General features: G+C 38.0%; 1 protein-coding gene across 3 annotated transcripts in view; it reads left to right on the top strand.

Moving 5' to 3' along the window:
* The window catches only part of TSG101 (tumor susceptibility 101), a 44534-nt gene extending 23634 nt beyond the window's left edge, over positions 1-20900 (top strand). The window contains exons 8-10 of one of the 3 annotated variants that reach the window (XM_075928110.2): positions 14362-14564; positions 17634-17873; positions 20566-20900. In XM_075928110.2, coding sequence (XP_075784225.1) covers positions 14362-14564; positions 17634-17873; positions 20566-20655 — 533 coding nt within the window. In that variant the 3' untranslated portion in view covers positions 20656-20900. Of the gene's footprint in view, positions 1-1655; positions 13196-14361; positions 14565-17633; positions 17874-20565 lie in introns of those variants that run through there. The other 2 variants (XR_016349709.1, XR_012903653.2) reach the window with 2 other exon arrangements.
* The last annotated feature ends 921 nt before the right edge of the window (positions 20901-21821 follow it).

Raw genomic sequence — 21821 nt, 5'->3', positions numbered from 1 at the left:
AATTTTATTTCCCCATTTGATAAAATGTTTCATTTTTATTATATATGTGTACTAATCTATGTATTTCTGGGGTTTTTTTTAAACTGTTGTCCTTAATTTAGTTATCTTTTGGATTAATTTAGTTTGATGCAAGAGAACTACCTAGTAAATGGACATAGAGATCTATAACTCTAGTTTAATAGCAATCCCTTCCAAACATTGTGTGTGAATAGCAGTCACTTGTAATATGTTTACAGTCTCTGTCTCCTGCAAAATAAGTACGTAAGTAAAAACAAGAAACCACAAACAAGTTTAAGTGTGTATGTGATCTTTTTAAAAAGTAATGCAGTATCTTTTAGAATTAATTACTCATTAGGCAAACAAAAATATCTTGAAACTGGTTTGAATGAGGTACCTGAGGGAAATGTAAATCTAATCAACAACTTGGTGTAAGCACTTGTCTATTTTCTTGGAACTCACAATGTATATTTGTTTGCACTGTAAAATCTTTTGTGTGGTTTTCATTGTTTTGGGAATGTGAATCGTGGTGAAGGACGGACTGTCATGGTTTTGTAGCCTTTTTCGGAATAGCAGTACAATTCTGGGAGACATTTCATTTAAATAGAGGACTTAAACTATATCTCTTTTTGAAGGCACCATATGCCAGTCTACATTCTTGTTTCAGTATTGTTGGCCTCTGAAGTGGCTCTAGCAATTGCCACTTTAAATGCCCGACTGTATTGGCAGCACCAAAAGCATTCACTTTTGGTTACCAGGAGACTCAAACTATGGGATGATGATCATGTGGCAACTGAAGGTAATGCAGTCCACCAGCCAAATGAATGGAGAGAAAGATTGGGGGTGTGGACATGCAGAAGTTGACATGGGAGATTTAATGCATGGGCTTTTTAACCTTTTCTTACACTGGATCCTCTAAACAGCAGTACCCAGGAGGTTTTCTTGTATGCTTTATCTGTTTGTACTTCATCAGTTGCCTGTACTGCAATTCTTTGAAAAGCTGAGTGACTTCCAGTACTTGGTGTTAGTCTCATAGATGAGCAAGAGGGAATGAGCTGCATGAAAAAGACAGCTTGCTAATAGGTGTGCTCCTTACACCTATTGTTTTGGGCCCTCTATTAATTGTGGGGAAACTTTGCAAGATTATTCCCAAAATAACAATAAAGCTAGCATTTATTCTGATGGTTTGGTGTGGGAGGGGTGGTTTGAGGTTGTGCAAGTCTGCGAGTTCTCAAGCTTTGGCAAGACCTAGTGTATTTCAGGACCTTCATCCCTATAGGAGACAATGAATATATATTGCCAATGTGGGACCATTCCAAAGGGACATGAACATGGATTGCCTTCTATAGATTTTATATCGAGTACAGGCACTAATTACCAGCAAAGACGTCTGAAGGAAGGTAACTTTTTCTTGATGCATATGGAGGGAACATTTGTCTAAACAGATATTGGAAGAAGACTTGGTCTCCCAAATTATGGTTGAGTATGACACATTTAGGATATATGCATCTATCTCCATTGTGGTCTTGGCTTTTCCAAAATATGGAGTTTGACAGAGTGAGCCACATTTAAGAGAGCTGAGGGGCTATTAGGCCACAAAGTTTATAGAGGTGCAGACCAGACAAAAGCATTAATATTTGTTTGTGTTCTTTTAATAGCAGATGCCAGAAGAAAGCAGAAGCAGGTATGGATTTGTGGTCATTCGTATGTTTTCTGGGCAGAAAAACGGGCACTCTCAAGAAGCTTTGGCCCACAACTGGGCATTCGAGTGGAGGATGCCAAATTGCACTGGATAGGAAAGAGCGGCATGATGTGGGATCAGTTAATACCCACTCTGTTTCATGCACGAAGGAGTCTGCCAGATCCTGATGTGCTGGTGATACACCTGGGAGGAAATGATCTGGGGACAACAAAGTATGTGGATATTATAATCCGAATGAAGAAAGATTTAGGATTTATCAAGCACACATTCAAGAATGTCATTCTGGTCTGGTCAAACATTGTGCCAAGAAAGGCATGGAACCAAGAAGAGTCATATAAATTAATGGATAAGAACAGAAGAAAGCTCAATAGGGAAGTTGGCAACTTTATTAGGTTTATTGGAGGGTGTGTGATCAAACATGATTCTCTTGTACCAGAGTCTCCAGGTTTATTCCATCTAGATGGTGTCCTCTTATCTCAGAGTGGTACTGATGTCTTCAACCTGGATTTACTGAGTGTTTTGGAGACTTTGATTTGACTTTGGAGGATGTTTGACATTATTAGCCATGTTCTTGACAAGTAGGAACCTCACCAGGGGTAGGGAATAAACCATAAGAGGATTCCCAATATATGGGGATAGTTTGGTAGTGTTTGGATTTACTACCTGTCGTGTGTGGGAAGCAATACTGCTTACTGAATACATTTCAGAGGCTGATAGTGTTTCTAGCACATGGCACAGAATATTTGCTATCCTGCTATTAAAATGAAATGTTATTCCCAGATACTAAGGTTTGTTGTTCTGCAAGGTCTACTTAACACTTTATTTTGAGCTTCATTTGATTAATTTATATAATTTGTGAAGAGGGTCATTGCTGAATAGTTTTGGCCCCTCTTTTAATACACTATTTTCTGTGTGCAAAATCATTAAATAGTAGGTAGATTTGTCGTAGGACTGAACATATAATAAATGAATTTTCTGAAGCATTTTATTATTAGAGATACAATAATGCTAACTATATGGGCACAGTCAGGATGACATTTACTGGCATAATAAGCAGCTTTAAAGGTATGTAAATTCAGAAGAGAGGTTGTCTGGCACAGCAGAGCACTTGAGAGTTGAGACTTTTGGGTTCTATTTATTTGATTTATTTTGGAAATAAGTCAATTAATTTCTCCATACCTCTGTTTGCCTGTCTGTAAAATACAAAATGATTACCTCAGAGGGACATTTCACAGTTCAGTTGACAGTTACTGTAGAAGTTCAGCATTGTTACTGTGAAGGTATAGACTCTTGACATAATGTCCTTTTTACATAACCAACTATTTTTATAGACTTGAAGTTGTTAAAATATAGTATTTTTTAAAGATTGAAAACAGATCCTTTAACAATTTTTTGCTTGCCCCAATATCTTTGTTTTTTAATGTAGCTCTGGCAAAAATATGTGATGGCTCCAAAACCAGGCAAAAAAGAGGCATTTTTGCTTTTATTTTGCTCCTCCAGAACTGAGGCCTTTTTAAAACTTTCTCACATTGTAGATTTTCTTCTTATTTGAAACTGCCTGATTCACTAGAAACTCAGGGTTTTTTTCTGTCTTGAAATTGCTATAAATTGCTTGACAGTATCTCTTTAATATAGTGATCATGTAGAAAACTGCAGCATTTTCCTTCCAGTAATTGTTGAAATATATTTATCTGTCTGTTGTAGGGGGAAAAAAATTTGGGGCCTGATTTACAACTTACTTTTTGCGCATAGCCAACCAGCACTCTAAAAATTTTTTGTTGGGAGCGGTGAGCTACAAAAAATCAAAATATTGTGAAACGTGTTAGCAGATATTATTCTGCATATTTAAGATTTATAAAATTAAATTTTGTAAAAATATTAATATTTCAAAAATCTCCATCTACTCTCCTGTCTCACTCCCTATTGTCAAGATATCATTCATAACATTCATTAATTTGTATTTAAGGTAGTTTTGGTCAATGGACTCAAGGAACCAGTTTTATTTTCTTAAATGAAGGCTCCTGACAGTATTTTGCTAGCACCTTGATGAGACAGTTGCATTTGAAAATTCCTTTTTGCCAGGCTTGAGAAAGGAACTGCTTTAACTTTACCAGGTGCCCCTTCACCCCATTTTCTCTTTAATCAGTCTTCACCCAGAAAGGTTTTGGTTATGCAGGGGATTGCCTGCAAAAGGACACTCGTCAGAGGTATTGGAGAGGTGAGTATTAGGAGTAGAGGATTGTTTTTGTTCTTCACTATTCTGACTTTATATTACTCAAATTTCCAGTCTTACCAACTTTTTGGAGGAGGAATGAGGAAGCCACGGTTTAGTGGAAAACACTATAGGCTTGTACTTGAAGGCAACAATAATAGAATACAAGATGTTGTGTAGCCTGAACATTAGTTTGGTGATGCTTGGGGGTGGGAACATTGGAAAAAGTTTATCTGAATATTAATCTCTGTTCTTGAAAATCTCTGAAGGTTTCTGTCCTGTACAGGACAAATATGTAGCTTTAGGAGAAACTGGGACTGACTTCCTCACGTATTAGGAAGGGTTCTGCTCAGTACATACATATTAGTGACTTAGAAGCACTTCCAGCACATATGACACAAGTAAATTTGGTACCTCCATTTGGACTAGAATGTTCCCTGTGGAAATACCTACACTTTGGCAAGGTCTACAGTCATATTTATATCTTTGATTTTGGATGAGGTTGATGATTAATGCATTCAATTTGTATAATTTGGTGATTGTGCTTTATAAATAAAGTTGTAGCCTTTACTTTCTAGTCATCTTGTGGTATTTTAATGAACACGTGGCATGGAAGGATGAGAGTTTACAAATTTCTATTTTGAGATCAAGTGTCTTTGTGACTTCTAACTCCAGTCTGTTGAAATGTTACTTAATACTAAAAATAATTTCATAATTTTCAACCTTAGTGTGTATATTTAAAAAAGTTTAAAAGCACATCAAAATTAAATACCTCTCAAGACTTCTTTATAAAAAGGCGGCAGCTCTAATATAAATTGTTCAGCCTGACCACACATTTGAGAGTTGAATATGACTTTGTTGATACAGTTTTTGTTAAGGCAGACAGACAGTATTTTGCAGTCACTGTGGCTGAGTATCTGTTGGTTTATATTTTTTAACCTTAGGTCAAAATGTAGTATATAAGGTGTATAGTAGGGATGTGAACGATTAGTCACTTCCCCCTGCCTTGCTGTTTCTATCAGAAAGAGGAAGCAACGAGAGGGAGAGAAGAGGGGGGTACTTCAAAGTGGCAGTGCTGCGTAAAGCCTGGGGCCAGGGCCCGGAGTCAGCGGGGGAGTCACTAGCTGATCACGGGCTCCACAGGTCACTGCCACTTTGAAATGCTGTGAGGAGCCTGATGATGCCAGGCTCCCTGTGGCATTTCAAAGCAGCAGCGATATATGCAGTCCCGGGGTCAGCATGGGAGTCGCCGGCTGACCCCAGGCTCTACCCAGCGTTTTTGCCTTTGAAGTGCAGAGGTGCCTTTAAAGGCAGAGGTGCCCTATCGAAAATGCATCGACTATTCAATTAGTCAATTACTCGATATTTAACATCCCTAGTGTATAATATTGTAAATGTTGTTGTTTGCTATTAAGTGGTAGCAGTGGAGAATGTAGAGGTTTCTTTTGTATTCTCTAGACTTGATAGTATTCTTGGAGTTATTGAGATTAGTTTGCAGAAACCATTGTCGTGTCAGGAGTGTTTGTTCAATTTTGCCTAAGTGTGCTTGTAAGAACACTGCATATGTAAACATCTTCTGCAAGATCTGTTTTAGTTTGCAGAATTCTGCTAGAGTTTCTGTCCTAGTCTGTGTGTAAGTAACCTATTTATCTAATCAGGATACAATATCTCAAAAGAGAGCCCAAATATATTGATTATTCAGATTACAGTAGTTTCTTTAGCATCCGTTATTTTTGTTGATTTTCTCAAAAATAGGTGGTTTGAGTTTTCTGTTCATTAACAACAAAGATATATGCCTGTTTCAACCATCTGTTTTCTGATGTGTTCTTTTCCTGAATGTGTACCTTCAAAGCTGATCTGGAGCTAGAAGCTGGTCATTGGAAGTTTGTTGACATGTACATATTGAACATATATTTGCAATTTTGCATTGATTTGCATTAGCCCTTGTTGCTTGGGAGATATTCATATCCAGGGTTGATCAAATAGTTCCTTCATAATTGTACCCTTCTAGCTAGATTCTGGCATTTAGCTGCTAACTGAAGTAGGGGACAATGTAGGAATATTAAATTTAAATTAATCAACTAATCGAATAGTTGATGGAATTTGCATTGACTATTTGATTAGTTGATAAGGGCACCTCCACATTTGATGTGTAGCAAGAGCCCTTGCTATGTTCCAAAGGCAGAAGCGCTGCACGGGGCCAAGCAGGCAACTCAAGTAGTCCCCCGCTGGCTCCATGCTCTTCATATGCTTTGCTTTTGAAATGTAGCAAGAGCCCCTTAGCTTCCCGAAGCGTGGGAATGGAGATTGCCCTGACACTTGTCATAGGATGAAGGGTTCCTTGAGGCCTCTCCTACATCTTTAGGGCAAGAGATAAATACAGCCTGTCATCTTTGTTTTAATTGTAGCCATATCCTGCTGGTCTTTTTATACTTAATCATCAATATTTTACTTTAACATATTTTTGACAGGGTTCAAGAGTTTAGTTCAGGTTGCTCTTTAAAGTAATCTCACTTGATTTTTGCTCTTCAATTGCTGTGTACTAACTGCATTATATTTATGGCTGGAAAAAGCTCTTCATTTTAAGGCCATGTTTTCAAACTGTTAAAGCCTTCTGAGAAGTTCCATTTGGCTGAAATTTCCCCTTTTTTACTCATTCTATATGTTTAGGCACACCCATGGACAACTGTAATATCCATTGATGAGTACCCGTCTCAGTACTTCTATACCGTATCTGTATTATAATGGAGGGTCCGCTCCAGTATAGTTAAGCATGAGTAGATCCACAGTTAATCTGCCTGTTTCATGCCAGTGGAAATGGAAATAATTTTATACTTGATTATGTATTGCAAATTGGTTTAAAAGAACCTGACAACTAGTTTAATTGATTATTAGCAGCTATACATGCACCACTGTTTAATGAGGTAGTAGGATTTTCTGAGCTGTCAGATCACTTGTGTGCATCTTGCATTAGACCGGCTTGACACAATGATTTTTCTCTCTGAACTTCTTGATGATTTTCAAGAGCTTCTGCCAGGTAGCTTGAAGTTGATTCTGCCATGTTGGAATGAGTGCCATAACTTCATTCTCTATCCCATTTGATGTGGCCTGTGTTATGTGGTCAGATCAGACAATATGTATGTCCTAGGGCTTTAACTAGGTTCTTGTGTGCAAAACCCAGAAATTCTGCAAGGCTTTCATTAAAGGAAAATATACTCCACTGCTTCCTCCTTGAGAGGTTTTAGGCTCACACTGGTCCCTCACGTGGCTTCTATGGTTCCACCTCCTCCTTCCAAAGAGCAGTGTAGAAGGGGAAACTGGATTATTAGAAAATTGGTCTCTAGGCAAATAGGAGATGCAGTAAACACTTGCCCCGGTCAATTGACTGCTAATGTACAAATATTTCCATCATCATCAAGTGTCCTATTAAATATTTTCATTAGTTCTTTGGCTTGAGAGTGATATGCAGAGGCCCATGAGGTTTTGACCTCCTTTTTCTCCCCCAAGCCCTGGTGAGGGATTGATATCAAAATAAATTCATGAGGAGCTTGCTGGGGGAAGAGCTTACCTTGCTGAAAACTGGCAAGAGCATCAGGATCTGTTTGCCTTTAGAGAGCAGAGTTGCCAGTCCTGCTGGATAGCAAATAGTATAATCTATTATTCCTAGTACACATTTCTTACAGTCTGGGTCCCACAGTATCCATGGTCATGCTTCGAAAAGATTCCTCTACTATTGGTAGTGGCATCTTGGCTGCTACACACTAACCTTGAGTGGTTTTTCCCCCTTTAAGAATCAAATTTAGATTATTTTTGACTACCTTAAAACTCCAGGCCAGTTAAAATGATGCAACAGCCTCTGTTTTGTGTGTTGGCTCCCCAGATGCCCTGAAAAAATGGATGGCATGTTAGAAATTAAACAGATAAAGGTGATACTTTTGGGGCACCACTGTCTTCTGGTACCCCTAGTCTCCACTCCCCTGGGGGAAATTATTCCCTAGAAAGGAGTCGTTTATTCCACAAGAATATTTTCCTGCATTCCTCAGAGAAGAGGGCTTTCAGAACTGGGACTGGCTACAGCAGCCCTCACTTTCTTTGAAGAGTCAGGCTGCAGCTCCGTTTGGAACACAGCTGTCAGCATAAGGGTTATAGCCTGCTCCTCCCTGCTGAACTCATCCTGTTTCTCCCTTTTGGCTGGGCTATCATCCAAAGCAACACTCAGCTCAGCACATTCTCACAGGCTAGGGGGACAGTTGTGTCAAATGGCAGGAGAACAGAGATGTTCTCAAGTAGGTAGTCCCAAGCCAGTTTTAGGAATGAAGTGATAACTTTCTCAATTGCATATCTTATTTTTTTACATAGAGAATTTTTGTTTGCTGCTGCTATAGTGGTGTGGCTTGTAGAGATGAAAAATTATTAAATGTCCAGTTAGATCACATTTATAAGCATAACATTCTGTATGAATCAGATTGAACCTCTAATATGGCACTCTCTGGTCTGGCAATATCCGTGGTCTGGCATGACTTTTGTTAGCTGGATGGCCACTTATCATGGGTGTGGCCCGGTTTCCTGCAGTCCCATAAAATTTGTTTAGTCACCAGTCCTGGCTCTCAGAGTTCTGTGCTGTTGTTTACCTCTAAATGTCTTGTAAGAGCCCAGTAAGCAGTGGAAGCACTGGTAATGCTGCTAGACAATATTGACCTTCTGTAGTTCAGAAAATTCTCTTATTTGGCACTGGTCAGGTCCTGAGAGTGCTGGACAAGAGAGGTTTAACTTGTTCTATGTCATTTAAATAGGCCTTTTGGGTTAGCGAGCTTAATATCAATTTCTTTAAAGTAGTGTTTTTAGTCTTGTCCTGATTCTGTTACAAATCTGAAGTTGCTGTAAGGTCACTTGTGAAATCGGACTCTACACAGAAAGGTTAAGTGTCTGAGTGCTCTCAGGGATTAATGGCTATGTGCCATAGAATCTTCCCAAAGCTGAGCTAATTATGGAAGTGACAGAAAATGTTACAGGTTCATGCTCTATAAGGAGCCACATTGACATTAGTCTAAAATGGTACATTACGTGTGCAAGGAATTAGTAGGAATCTACTATTTCCTATATTTCATTAGTGTTTTGTCATGGGAATCTTCATTTTTAAGGTTAAGATGCCCTTCTCTGACTTTTTCCCTCCTTGCTTATTATTAAAATGTCATGTTACAAAAATATCCTAAACAAGGGATTTTCTGGAAATAGCTAGTATTGATCATTAACTTTGGTTCTGATTTTATAAATTGTACATCTTTCTAATATGTATGGGATAGATATGGTGACTCATTGACAGGAACAGAGTTCTAAAAATGAAGTTTTACTGCTTGAAAAGTTTTCTGCTCTTTTGATGTTTGTTATAACTAAAAATGACTAAGCTTAAAAACATCTGATTCATCTTTAGTCTGTTGACCTGGATGAGGGTGTATACATTTGACTCATTTAGCAGAGTTTGGTGAGTTTGTATAGGGATTGCATGTGGTTGGGTTTTTTTTTTTCTCCCAGTTATGCTGGTTTCAGTTGGGTAGCTGTAGTAGGGATGTAAGTAATTAGTTGACTACCCAATAAGCAAATGCTTATCAAGTAGTCTAGTAGGATCTTGACTAGTTGCTTCTCCCTCCCACCTCCTTGCTGCCTCTATCAGAAAGAGGCGAGGGGGGCAGAGCACGAGCTTGGTCTGGGGGGAGCTGGCTTAAAACCAGTTCTCCCCCCCCCCCCAATCACCGACTCCACTGGGGGCAAGGCAGACAGGTAGGCAGTGGGCAAATGGTGTGAGCGGGAATTGACACAGTCCCACTTGTGCCAGTCCCAACTGCTGCTCCTCTCTCTTTGAAATGTACAAGAGCCGCCTGCGGCTCTTGCGCATTTCAAAAGAAGAGGCACAGGGGAACCCGCGCCAACGGGGACTGCTTTGGTCCCTGCTGTTGCAGGTTCCCACTGCCTCTCTCCCTTGGAAATATACATGAGCTGCCTGCTGTGTTAAATGGTTTCCTTAGGTATTTTCTCTTTTCTGAAGTTTTCCTTGCAGCCACTGGACTTAAGAACTATACAGAGTTCAGCCATGAAAAGGTTTGCAGAGTCCAGTTGCACAGGTTTCTACAGTGATTCTTCTTGCTACGATTGAGGTTCAGTGTATCTCAAAGTATTTAAATGTAAACAAGAAGTAAACCGAAATTACAAAACTTTGTATTGTTCTTTAATAGATTTTGAAGTGATTTGTAATGGAGACTAGAATGATTACTTTTACAGTGCAGGAATATCAACATGAAATTGGAAAGCCTGAAGTTTACTGCATTTTATTTATTTTATATAAATAAATAATAAAAAAGTGTGTGTGTGCGTGTGTACACACACACACACACACACACACACACACACACACACACACACACACACACACACACACACACACACACACACACACACACACACACACACCCCCCAACACTTTGCCCCAACAAATTGAGAAGTTTTACTTCTATTTTTAAATATGTACGTTAATTTGTTTAGCAGAGGACATATAACTATTTGCTCTCAAAGTGTGATCTGCAAACAATACTATTAATCCATTGAAAGGCTAATGCATTTAATGTTTGATCAAAGAAAGTGACTAAGAAAATTTTAGCGGAATTCATTTACATGATCGTTGACATTTCCATGTGAAAATATTTGCTTAGTAACTTTAATTTACAGGTCACACATCTAGTAATCACTTCTCTATGGTAATATCAATTTATATTGTTTAATAATAATATTGATTATTCATCCCAAGTTAATTATCATGATTATTACATAGCACATATCAATTTTCTGTCTTTTACATAGTATCTAACCTTTTTTGCAAAATATATGGAAACGGATGTTGATATATTGAATGTAATTATACAGTAAACTGTATAAGAAACATCGGAGTTTATACATTTTCTTGAATTATATGACACCTATGAGTTAGAGTAGCTGGAGTCAAGCTGCAGCTAGCCACATACTTTTGTTTCCCAGATTAACTAGATATCTTAACTGAATTATAATAGAAGTTAATTGTATAATTAATTTATACAGAAACATCTTACAGTTGGCTAATTATATCTAGAATGTGTGAATAAAGCAAAAATGGTTATCTGAGAGAGCCAAATAAAATAATATAACCAGGAGATAAACTTCTGGAAATTTTTAATAGCTATTAAGTAATTTTATTAAGAATCAACCCCTAATGTTAGATATGTAGTGTGACACCCTGACTGGTAACTTCATATTATACCATTGCTATATTTTCCTCAGTGTCCTTGGATATAAAATTAACATTTATCTTGTTATGCAATAATTAATTAAAAATTGATGATTTTCTAAGGTGAGTTGTCGATAAAACTGCAGCCTCTGAGACACATGTTTTTTAACCATTTTTGTCTGAAATCAACTGGCTCAGAGAATTTTCGGCCCTTAACCCTATCCAGTCACATGTACATGATATGTTCAGCATTTCCGTAGTAGGGATATGAACATGTATCCGAGGACACAGTTAATGAATGGACCTCTCAGTTACAGGCCTCCCCTCTCTCCCCCCGCTACCTCTATCAGCTTAAAAGCCTGCTCTCCACGAGCACCGCCTCCCCCCTGACCCCACCTTGCGTGTAAACAGGTATCTGCTGAAAAATTTACACAAAAATACATTTTACCATCCCGATTTTTTAGGGAGTAAGGAAATCTTGGGCAGTCCTCCTTTTCCAATTATATCAACTTTTAAATGAATATTGTACAACTATTGTATCTCCTCTTCTGTATGTCTGAGCAACTTAATAGTTTAGGAAAGGTTACTGCTTACTTTATATCCCATAGGCATTGGATCTTGTTCCTGCTTGTTGTTTTTTTGACTTTCACTGTCCCTTTGTAATTCACTAGAATTTACTTAAAATAGTTTTGATCTTTTTGCTTGGGGTGGATAGGAAGGACCAAAATATACTTTTATCTTGCACTATATTCAGGTCCAAACAATTGTATGTTGTTATGCTTTTGTTTGTTCTCTTTTGTAATATGTTTGTGCTTAAGTTGACAAACATTGTTAATGAGAAGAATACTAATAAAATTGCAGTGGTGGAACGAATGCAGGGCATTTCCTTGAAATTGACCGCTAAAATCAGGAGTTAAAATGTATATCTCCCAATTGGTCAATAATCCCACAAGAAACAGTCTCAATCATTAGTACTTTATTTGTTTGTTTTTGTTTTCAAGAGCTTTCTTTCAAGATATTTGAAAAACTAAATATAGGCAATGTTTGGCAAGTTTTGTCAGATATATACTTGAGTGATCAAAATGAACTGTGACATTTTTTTAAAATTCAATGTTGTGCAGACTTTTGTGAAAAGTGTGTATATGCCTGCGCGTGTTAAGAATCAGAGTATTAACTGATACGTAGTTCATTATACAGATGGAATACTCTGGTAGTTGCCCATTCTGCCTTATGTGCTCAGCTATACATTTTTAGAGAGAAGAGGAGAGACTCTTGGGAGAGGAACTGTGCACATGATGAATGTTATGTTTGGACTATTAATTTTAACTTTATAAGAAACTGGCTGCAGTAATGAACAGGAAAATTAAAGGAGTCTCAGCAATTCTGAACTTCTCCATCATCCGGAGGAAAGAGAATGAATTTTCAGTACCTGACGGCTGGGTTTTGAAGTAAAGAAGTTTGTGTGAACCTGCCTTCAGTGAGATTAGCCACTAGAACGAGTGAAGAAATATGGAAGGCGGGAAGCAAAACTCCTGAAAAAAGAATATATCCCTAGAGAAAATAGTCGTGTCCTCACAAGAGACGATGAACCAGAAAGTGAAATCTGAGGAAACAGGAAGGAGAGGCTGGGACCGGACCCTGTGTTCCGAAGGGACATTACGGAATTGGATGCCCTAAGCAGTGAACAAAACAGTAGCCAATAGAACAAAGCAGGCCGAGAGACTTTAGGAAGAGTAGATGGAAACGTACAACGGTTTACTTTATTGTTCATTGGACCGGCTATTCTAAAAATAGCTGAATTTGGGAATGGACCAGTCACACCAATACTTAGATAGTGGGACAAGCAATTTCATGTCTTTTATGGATGCTCACTGTCACCTAAGTAGATTAATCGTTTTAAAGAAAAAGACTAGTAACCAGGCAAAGATTGTAATTCAAAAAGAAGAGTTTTAATTTTAAAGATCAAAGGAAAAAGGAAAAAGATGGATGGCTGCATATGAAAGCTGTGGGGCACTTTGAGTTGATGTTTAAGGTAAAATACAATTTTCATACTAAAGCGCTGTTACTAATATTTGTTGGTGTTAGTGTGACATGAATAATTCATGCTATAAACATACAAGTATTTACCGAAAACAGCTTTTTTTAATAGCGTTAATGGAAATAATGTTGAGTTAAATGAAGTGTGACAGTATTTGTATGTATAAAGATTCCATGTTAAACCAAAAGGACATGTGCAAGACAACCTAATCTGCATGAAGACAATGGGGAAAACTGCAGATTAGAAAGCATATTAGGAAAACTGCAGATTAGAAAGCATATTTGTGACGGTTGTACTTTAAGAATTGCTTTATACCTACCTCTAAGGAAAGAGACTTTTCAATTGGGAGCATTTTTGTGCATAATTGAAATGTTATATTTAGATTTATATTTGAATTAGATGAGAATCTACTATGTAATAAGATTTAGGACATTTAAAAGTACTGATAGAGAATCATAAAGGTTTCAAGAAACAATCTGTGTGTAATTGAAGACATCAAAAATAAACCAACATTTGTCTTGGATGTGATTTCTATTATTGCTCATTCATTCTTTTCTCCTTTTTCAGTGTCGAAAGCACCAATCAAAGGTTATATTATGATAGAAAAGCAGTCTGCTGTGTTCATAAATAAGTTTATAATATCATTTGTGGGGTGTATCCATTTACTTCTGGCTGTTTACTAGGCGTCCTTGTTGATAGAAAGTTTCAAACTACAGAGTCTCTGAAGACAAATGCACATTCATAGGCCTGCTGTTATAATCATAGTATTTGAATGTTACCTTTTATACTAAGCTTCACTGGAGTTTGCCATAAATTCAGCCTTTAGTTAGAAATTGAAACGGTTTGTGGATTTCAACTGCACTCCATAGTGATGAGATGGTCAGTTCCTTTTGAGAAATGAAAGCATGGTTAGATTTTAATATGAGCTTGAGTGCATGGATACACCTTTACATTTAATTCATGTGTGGTTTTCTGCATTTCATTGTGACCTCTGCATTGCTTCTGAAAATTAACTGACATGGGAAAATTCATTTTATGTTCTTATCTTATATTCTTAAAGCCAGATGCAGGGATTTAAACACTTTCTGTCAAATGGCCCCTTAACAAAGCAATCCAGAAGAGTGAGTGATAATTTTGTGCTTGTGAATTTTATTCTGCAGGTCCCAGCAGAGATGGTACCATCAGCGAGGATACCATTCGAGCATCTCTCATTTCCGCAGTGAGTGATAAATTGAGATGGCGAATGAAAGAGGAAATGGATCGTGCACAAGCTGAGCTCAATGCCTTGAAGCGGACAGAAGAAGACCTGAAAAAAGGTCACCAAAAACTGGAAGAGATGGTAACTCGTTTAGACCAGGAAGTGGTAAGCTAATGGAGAAAGCAATGCCATATATCTTGATTTCCAAAAGTGAACTGACCCATGTATGTGTGCAGTCTGTTTTGAGCATAATGGATGTTTCCTTCCAATATGTCAGTTTTAAAATGTCACCTTTTTTTGAGTTGAGCGGGGTGTGTGTGTGACACAGTACAAGAAGAGTGGATGGAAATGGAGTCAAGACTATTCAACTCGCTGTCCAGAATATCCAGTTTTGTATTTTATTTAGCATTAGGGAAATTTATACTAGGCATTGTTTTTGCAGTCCTGTCAGTGAAACTGGCAAGGTGCATGACATTAACTAAGTTTTCAGTAATCTAGGCCTTCCTGGTTCATAGATGAGATTTAGTAATAATTTTAGAAGCATCTCAGAATGTTATTAGTGTATATTAAAATGGATGGCTTATATGTCAGACTGTTGTATTAAATTAATTAAACATCAAAGCCAGGTGGTTCTTCAGTGTCAGCTTCTTTTTTTCTATCTTTTTCACTCCAACACCTTTTCCACAATCCCATTTCTTAACCTGCTTACTATCCCCCACACATCCCATTTCTGATGACTAATATATGGTTATAGTGGAGTTCTGTTCTTCCTGCCATCTCTCTGATCTTTTGTCTTCTCTCTTCTCCCCCACATAAATAATATGGAAAAAAGATACATGAGGTGGCAAAATTTAGACGACACACCGTTTTTCAAGATAAGTCCAAAGCAGACTGTGAAGAGTTAGAAAGGGATTTCATCACACTTGGTGGCTGGGCAACAAAATGGCAGATGACAGTTCAGTGTTGATAAATCCAAAGTATTGGAACATATTATCTTGCCTATGTAAAAAATTGATGGAAATTTAGTGCTGTTACCACTCAACAATGAAATTGTGGCATCATCATGGATAGTTCTCTGAAAACATTTGCTCAATGTGCAGCAGGAGTCAGAAAAGCTAACAATGTTAAGAACCATTAGGAAAGGGATAGACAAGACAGAAAAACATCTTAATGCCACTGTAAAAATCAGTGGTACACTCTTAACTGGAATACTGCATACATGTCTGATTTCCCCATTTAAAAATGATACATTGGAATTGAAAAAGGTATAGAGAAGGGCAACAGAAATGATTAGGGATATGGAACAGCTTTCATGTAAGGGGAGATTAAGATGACTGGGACTTGGAAAAGTGACATATAAGCAGAGAATATAATGATAGTCTATCAAATCATAAATTGTTTTGGACAAGGTGAATAAGGATGTTTTATTTAGTCCTTTAAAGAACCTAAGAAGCAGGGTTCACCCAGTGAAATTAATAGGCAGTAAGTTTAAAACAACACAGTCAACTTGGAACTCATTGCCAGGAATGTTGTAAAGGCCAAAAGTATAAGTAGAGCCAAAGAAAAATTCAGAAGTTTATGGAGGATAGGTCCATCATTGGCTTAGTGCCAAGATAGTCAGGAGTCCAATCACTTGCTCTATATATCCTTAGTTTCTGAATGCCATAAGCTGAGAGTGGACAACAGGGAGTGGATCCATTTGATAATTGCCTGTTCTGTTCATTCCATTTGAAGCACCAGGCATTGGCTGCTGTTAACACAGGATACTGGGCTATAGGGGCATAACATCACTCACCCTATGACCTACTGAATGTAATTGCTTACCTTCCTTCAGCTGCCTGTGGTGCTGCTTTGTGGTGAGCTGGAGGAGACTGAACAGGAGTATCAGGAAGGAAGCGAACTAAAGTTACCAGGTGGAGAACAGGCCCCTAAATCTCTGTACTGAGATTTCGGCACATCAGGGGCTCCTCCTGGTTCTGTTGCCTTGCTATATTAGGAAGGTGTAGCATCAGCACTAGAAAGAGCCATTCATGTGTCAGTGCCTCAGTACAAAATCAGTCCATTCCCGCTTGCCACTGTTCCAGTTCTTCGGCACATTATGGCAACAGCACGGAGGAGCACTTCAGTCTCCAGTGTCATGACATGGGGATGCTGGACTTGATCCCTTTCTCAGTCTCCCTATCTAATCCTGAACCCTAAAGCTAAGGGCCCACATCCTCCACAACAAAAAGCTTCTTCTGTCTTTCATGCCCACACATCCCTGTTGTACTTGTCATCAGATACTTGCCATTATGCCTCCATAAGCAGTGTGCACTCTGGCCTCGTACATTTTTGCTAATGCTCTTATGGCTTCTGGCCTACATCTCTTCCCCTGGAGCCATCACCTTTCCAAACCCCTCTTGCCATCTTGCTTCCACAGGGTCTCTGTATTGAGCCAGTGCTAGTGAATCTACAAGACAGCCCTGCAGCACTGGAGAATGGGAATAGCTGTTAGAACTAGACAGCTGTAGGCTATCTTGGCAAAATTTAACTGTATGTTTTCTTGAATGAAGAGGGATAACTGTTTTTGTGGATTTAACTTTACAAGATCAAAAGATGCAGAAATACATGTAATCCATATTTTGAAACTTGTGGGGATTATGCTTTTTTAACTAGAGGGATTTAAGAAAAAGGGAAGAAAATGGGACAAAATTACAGAAAGGAAGGAACATTTTTCAGTGTTTTCTTTGTAATAGTTAATTTGGTAACTTGAAGTGCATTAACATTTTGGTTAGCCTCTAAAGGGTTATTGTGCTAAAATTGTAAATTAAATTCAGTTATTAAAATGCAAAATGGAGGCATTTCTGTCCTGCTTAACTATGGAGTTATCAGACTTTCCTTAATTTAGCATTTATATATCACTTTTCACCCCAAAAGAGACCAGAGGGCAGTCACAAATGTGATACAATATGTACACTACTCACGTTAGCTGCCTCTGTAATAGAGAATGTGAACCAACCAGACAACTGGCAAATTGTGGTATAGCCAAAATAGTATAAAATAAGTACATCACTCTTATTCCTACTGGGGATGTTAGGTATCAATTAATTGAATAATCATGAAACAGCACCAAAACTTCACAGTTACATGATTATTTAATAGTCCGTGGGGGCAGGGCATCAAAGTAAAATTTGAGAGGTCAGCTAGATCTCGAGCTTTAACAGAGCAAGCATTTTAAATATTTTTTTTTTTTAGGCTGAAGTAGATAAGAACATTGAACTTTTGAAGAAGAAGGATGAAGAACTTAGTTCTGCGCTGGAGAAAATGGAAAATCAGTCAGAAAATAATGACATAGATGAAGTTATCATTCCAACAGCTCCTCTTTACAAACAGATCCTGAACTTATATGCAGAGGAAAATGCCATTGAAGACACAATCTTTTACTTAGGAGAAGCTTTGCGACGGGGGGTTATTGACCTAGATGTCTTTTTAAAGGTAGGGTTCTCAAGACTTTTGAAGGTGCATTAAAAATTATGTATTTGACAAATGTTTTGGTGCTGTTTTGTGACTCTGGTCCTAGATTATTAATGTTGCTGCTTTTCTTTACTGAAGGAGAAGCCAGTAGGTTTAAAATTGTCTGCATTTTTAAAAAAGGGGGCCCTAGTTAATAGGATTGTAGAATAGTCCTGTGTCACTAGGCCAGATGTAATGCTGCAGTACCAGTGTCCCCACCCTGCTTTATTAGTGTACCTTCACCCAGATTTTGGAGAAACCAAGTGTAATGGTGAACAGATATTCATTTAATCTCCACTCTCATTCTATCCTTGAGCCATGCTGAAACAGCCAATTAAGAGTGTTTAGTAGGATGGATACAGAAATGAAATCAGCTCATCAACTCATTTCCCATAGCACAATGCTCCACGTTGTTAATCTTTTCCTTCGTTGCATCGGATTTTCTAGTACAAGCAGAGCTCTAAATGCTTGGGCTGCTTTGGATCAAAACATAGCTTGATACTGAAAGATGAGTAAAAGAACAAAAAATGAAAAACACCTGTTTATTAGGAATTGACTTCAGTTGGGTATTGCAGGTTGTCTGATTACTGAGGCAAGCAAACTGTGTGTGTATAGACAAAGATATACACAAGCCTCTTCTATACAAGAGGATCTGCTCATTACCACTGCTTGTGTATGGAGTTATTTATTTATGAATATGGTGAACATTTGATACAGCTTATTTGATAAATATAGTAGTGATCTATTTTTAAAATGGATAGAGGTGGGAGCATAGAAAAAGGGGGAGGACAGTCACAGCTTGTCAGTTGCTTCCTTAACTGTGGTTGTCGGGCTGGTTTTGTAGGCAGTGATGAGTCTTCAGTGCGGCTTTTGAAGGAAGACAAGGGGCATGTGGGAGACAGCATGGAGGCTTTTGCAGGAGAAGCTGATAAGTGGGCAGTAAGGGCATGGGACATTGACAGAGCAAAGGCAATGATGTATGTCTGAGAGTTACTAGAGTAGGGAGGGTGGGAAGGAGGGATGTGGGGGTTCTCTCGATGAGGAGGCAGTTGCATATGTGGGAAGGCCCACATCTAGGTGCATTTTAATGAGAACATCAGGCTGGTGTTAGACTTACTGTGCGGAGTTGGATCCAAAGCTGAGGGCTTTTGCCATGGGTGATGGGGCTCAGGTTATAGCCCCCTGTCCAGGGCTGAAGCCTTTGGCTTTTAGCCTGCCCCCGCCCCCCCACCACCACACACACACCTCACCCAAGATAGCAGATATTGGGCAGGTGGGACTCCTCCTAGGGTCATATAGTAATTTTTGTTGTCAGAAGGGGATCACAGTGCAATGAAGTTTGAGAACCTCTGGTTTAGGAAATATTTCTCTGAAGTTGCTTCTATTTTTTGGTATCACTTTGCTTTCCAGTGATGTAAATGCACTCTAAATTGTTGTATTCTGCATTTAGCATGCTTTGAAGCTTTCACTCAATTTAGACACAGGAATTGTAACTTACATCTGATCGACTTTCCATCCCATAAAAAGGTAGCAAACAATAATTAGAATGATGATTCACAAGTATTTAAAACATCTTTTGGCTCTGTGTGTAAGAAATACTTCTAATTAGATGGGAAGTATATTGCAGCTGTGCAGTGACTTTTGATTTTGACCTGTTAACTGAGCAATCAGACATTTTGCCAACCCATATAAAGACCATCTTGAGGGGTAGGAAGGAAAAGCAAAGAGTTTATAATTGCTGATTGTAGTCTTGTCTTAACTTAACTTATAGGTCATGATATTGAAAGAAAGGTTGATAGGCTAAATTTTGTTTAATAATCAAGATTTTAAAAATGTCATGCATTGGGCAAGAAGATACTCCACCTTTTGTTTTGCAGGTGAATAAATCCACAATGACTTTGAAACAAAGTATTAAAAATGCTTGAATTTAAATGGATATAGTAAAGCTATTTGACTTTTATAGATAATTATTGTGTACACATCTTGGTTAATACTCCTTTTATATTTTTCAAATACAACATCTAAGGGACTAAAAAATTATATAGGCAATCAGTCAGGAAATAAATACCGTTGGTCCTTTTTTCTAATGATAAAAATTTATTGACAATCCAATATGGGCAGAGACTTCAAAACTGGGCTTCATCTTTAGCATCCTATGTCTGAAGAGGCCAAACAATGATTTAACATCTGGTTCTTAATCAGCCTGGTTGTTGATTTCACCAGTGTGGTCTTCACCCCAGCTTTTTACAAGTATCCTAGCTTCTCATGGGATGCACAGTAGTAATCTACAGTGATAAAATTATTTTGTTACGCTTTCCGTAAATCTTAGTTTTTACCAGATTACTTACCTTAATTCATTAAAAGTAAACCCTCATGAATGAAACTTAATTTAATTTGATTGCTATTTCTTAGCAAAGAAAGTGCTGTGGAACTATGTATTGCAGTTTGCAAAAAGTGTAAAGTATTTTGTTTTGGGGCATACCTTGAGTTAGTCTGTTTACTCAGATTTCCTCAAATCAGTATTTGGCCCTGAAAGTCTAAATATTCATTTCCAAACATACACGTTTGGGTCTCAGATTATTCCAAGTATTACAATTTTGGATTGCAGAAAATATCTGCTCTGAAGGCCATAAAGTTGATAGCTACACTAAATTTCATCATCTTTTTTCCCCAGCATGTACGTCTTCTGTCTCGCAAGCAATTCCAGCTGAGGGCGCTAATGCAGAAGGCAAGAAAGACTGCTGGACTCAGTGATCTCTACTGACCTCTCTGACTTTAACTGGGAAGTAGGGCTCCTTATGAAACAGTCTCACAGTTTCTTTTAATCATTAGGTGCCCAGAATAAATTATTACATCATTCAAGTGTAAGATAGTTTGAATCAATAATATATTTTCTTTTTCTTTTTGGTAAAGACTAGCTTTTATTAATGCACTTTCTATTACCTGTAATCTTTTTTGTGTTGGTGAATTAATGATAAATAAAACTTGTGCATAATTGTTTTCTTCCTACGTTTTTGTGCCGAATATGCTTTCTTTGAAAACAAATATGTCTTTCTAGTTTGTGCAACTTTTTAATTAACAAACATATTATAATAATATATTGCTGAGATCTGGAAACATCTTTTCTTCAGTGTCCAGAACTAGGAAGAATAAACACACAGTTACTTGAAGTATAGCAGTTCTTATGTCATTTTTAAGTTTATAGTAAAGTAATGAAATCAGGGTGCCCAAAATAAAGGCTTGTCTTCTGTGCTAGATCTTGTCACTCAGGAAAGGTGATTCCTTGCAGATGACCATAGCAAAAACTGTTCCTCCCCCTCTTCCCAACTCCATCTAGGCATTACAATCAAATATCACCCACTGGTAGTCTTGAAATTTGTAAGAACAACTAGACAGAACAGGGAATGTTAACCTCAAAAATTATCCTGAGGTGCTTAAATCTTACTCTGTCACCTCATGGAAGCTTGAAACAAAGCTATTTCCTTAACGAATTGTTTAGGATGCTAGTTACACTCTATAATCCGTATTCATGGATTTTGCTCTCTTCCCAAGTGACTAATTACCACTGTCCTCCTCAGCAACCTGATACTACCAGCCCTAATCTAAGGAAGCAATCTCAAATCCTTCATGGAAGCCAAAATGTAATGCCCTTTCTGGTATACAACCTCTGCACTTCACCCAAACGGAGCTTAAAACAAGAATTCCCTAAGCAAACTGCCCTGTTTTCATGCTATAAAGCCTGAGGGACCTTCCTCTTGTTGCGAGAGGCCAAAGAAATCCACTTGTATCTCTGAAAAGTGTCTGATGGAGGGAAATCTCTTCATTCTTGTTGGGGAGTCTGACTCTGAAGACATCTCCATGAGGAGTTTCAATACAGATGACATGAGTCACTTAATCTGGAGTTGGGCCTACATCCCTTATTCCTTTAGG

Source organism: Pelodiscus sinensis, chromosome 5 (genome assembly GCF_052426305.1).
Source record: "Pelodiscus sinensis isolate ZL-2025 chromosome 5, ASM5242630v1, whole genome shotgun sequence".
NCBI classification, from domain to species: domain Eukaryota; kingdom Metazoa; phylum Chordata; order Testudines; family Trionychidae; genus Pelodiscus; species Pelodiscus sinensis.
Note: the sequence above shows the minus strand (reverse complement) of the source record. Positions and strands in the feature narration are given on the sequence as shown.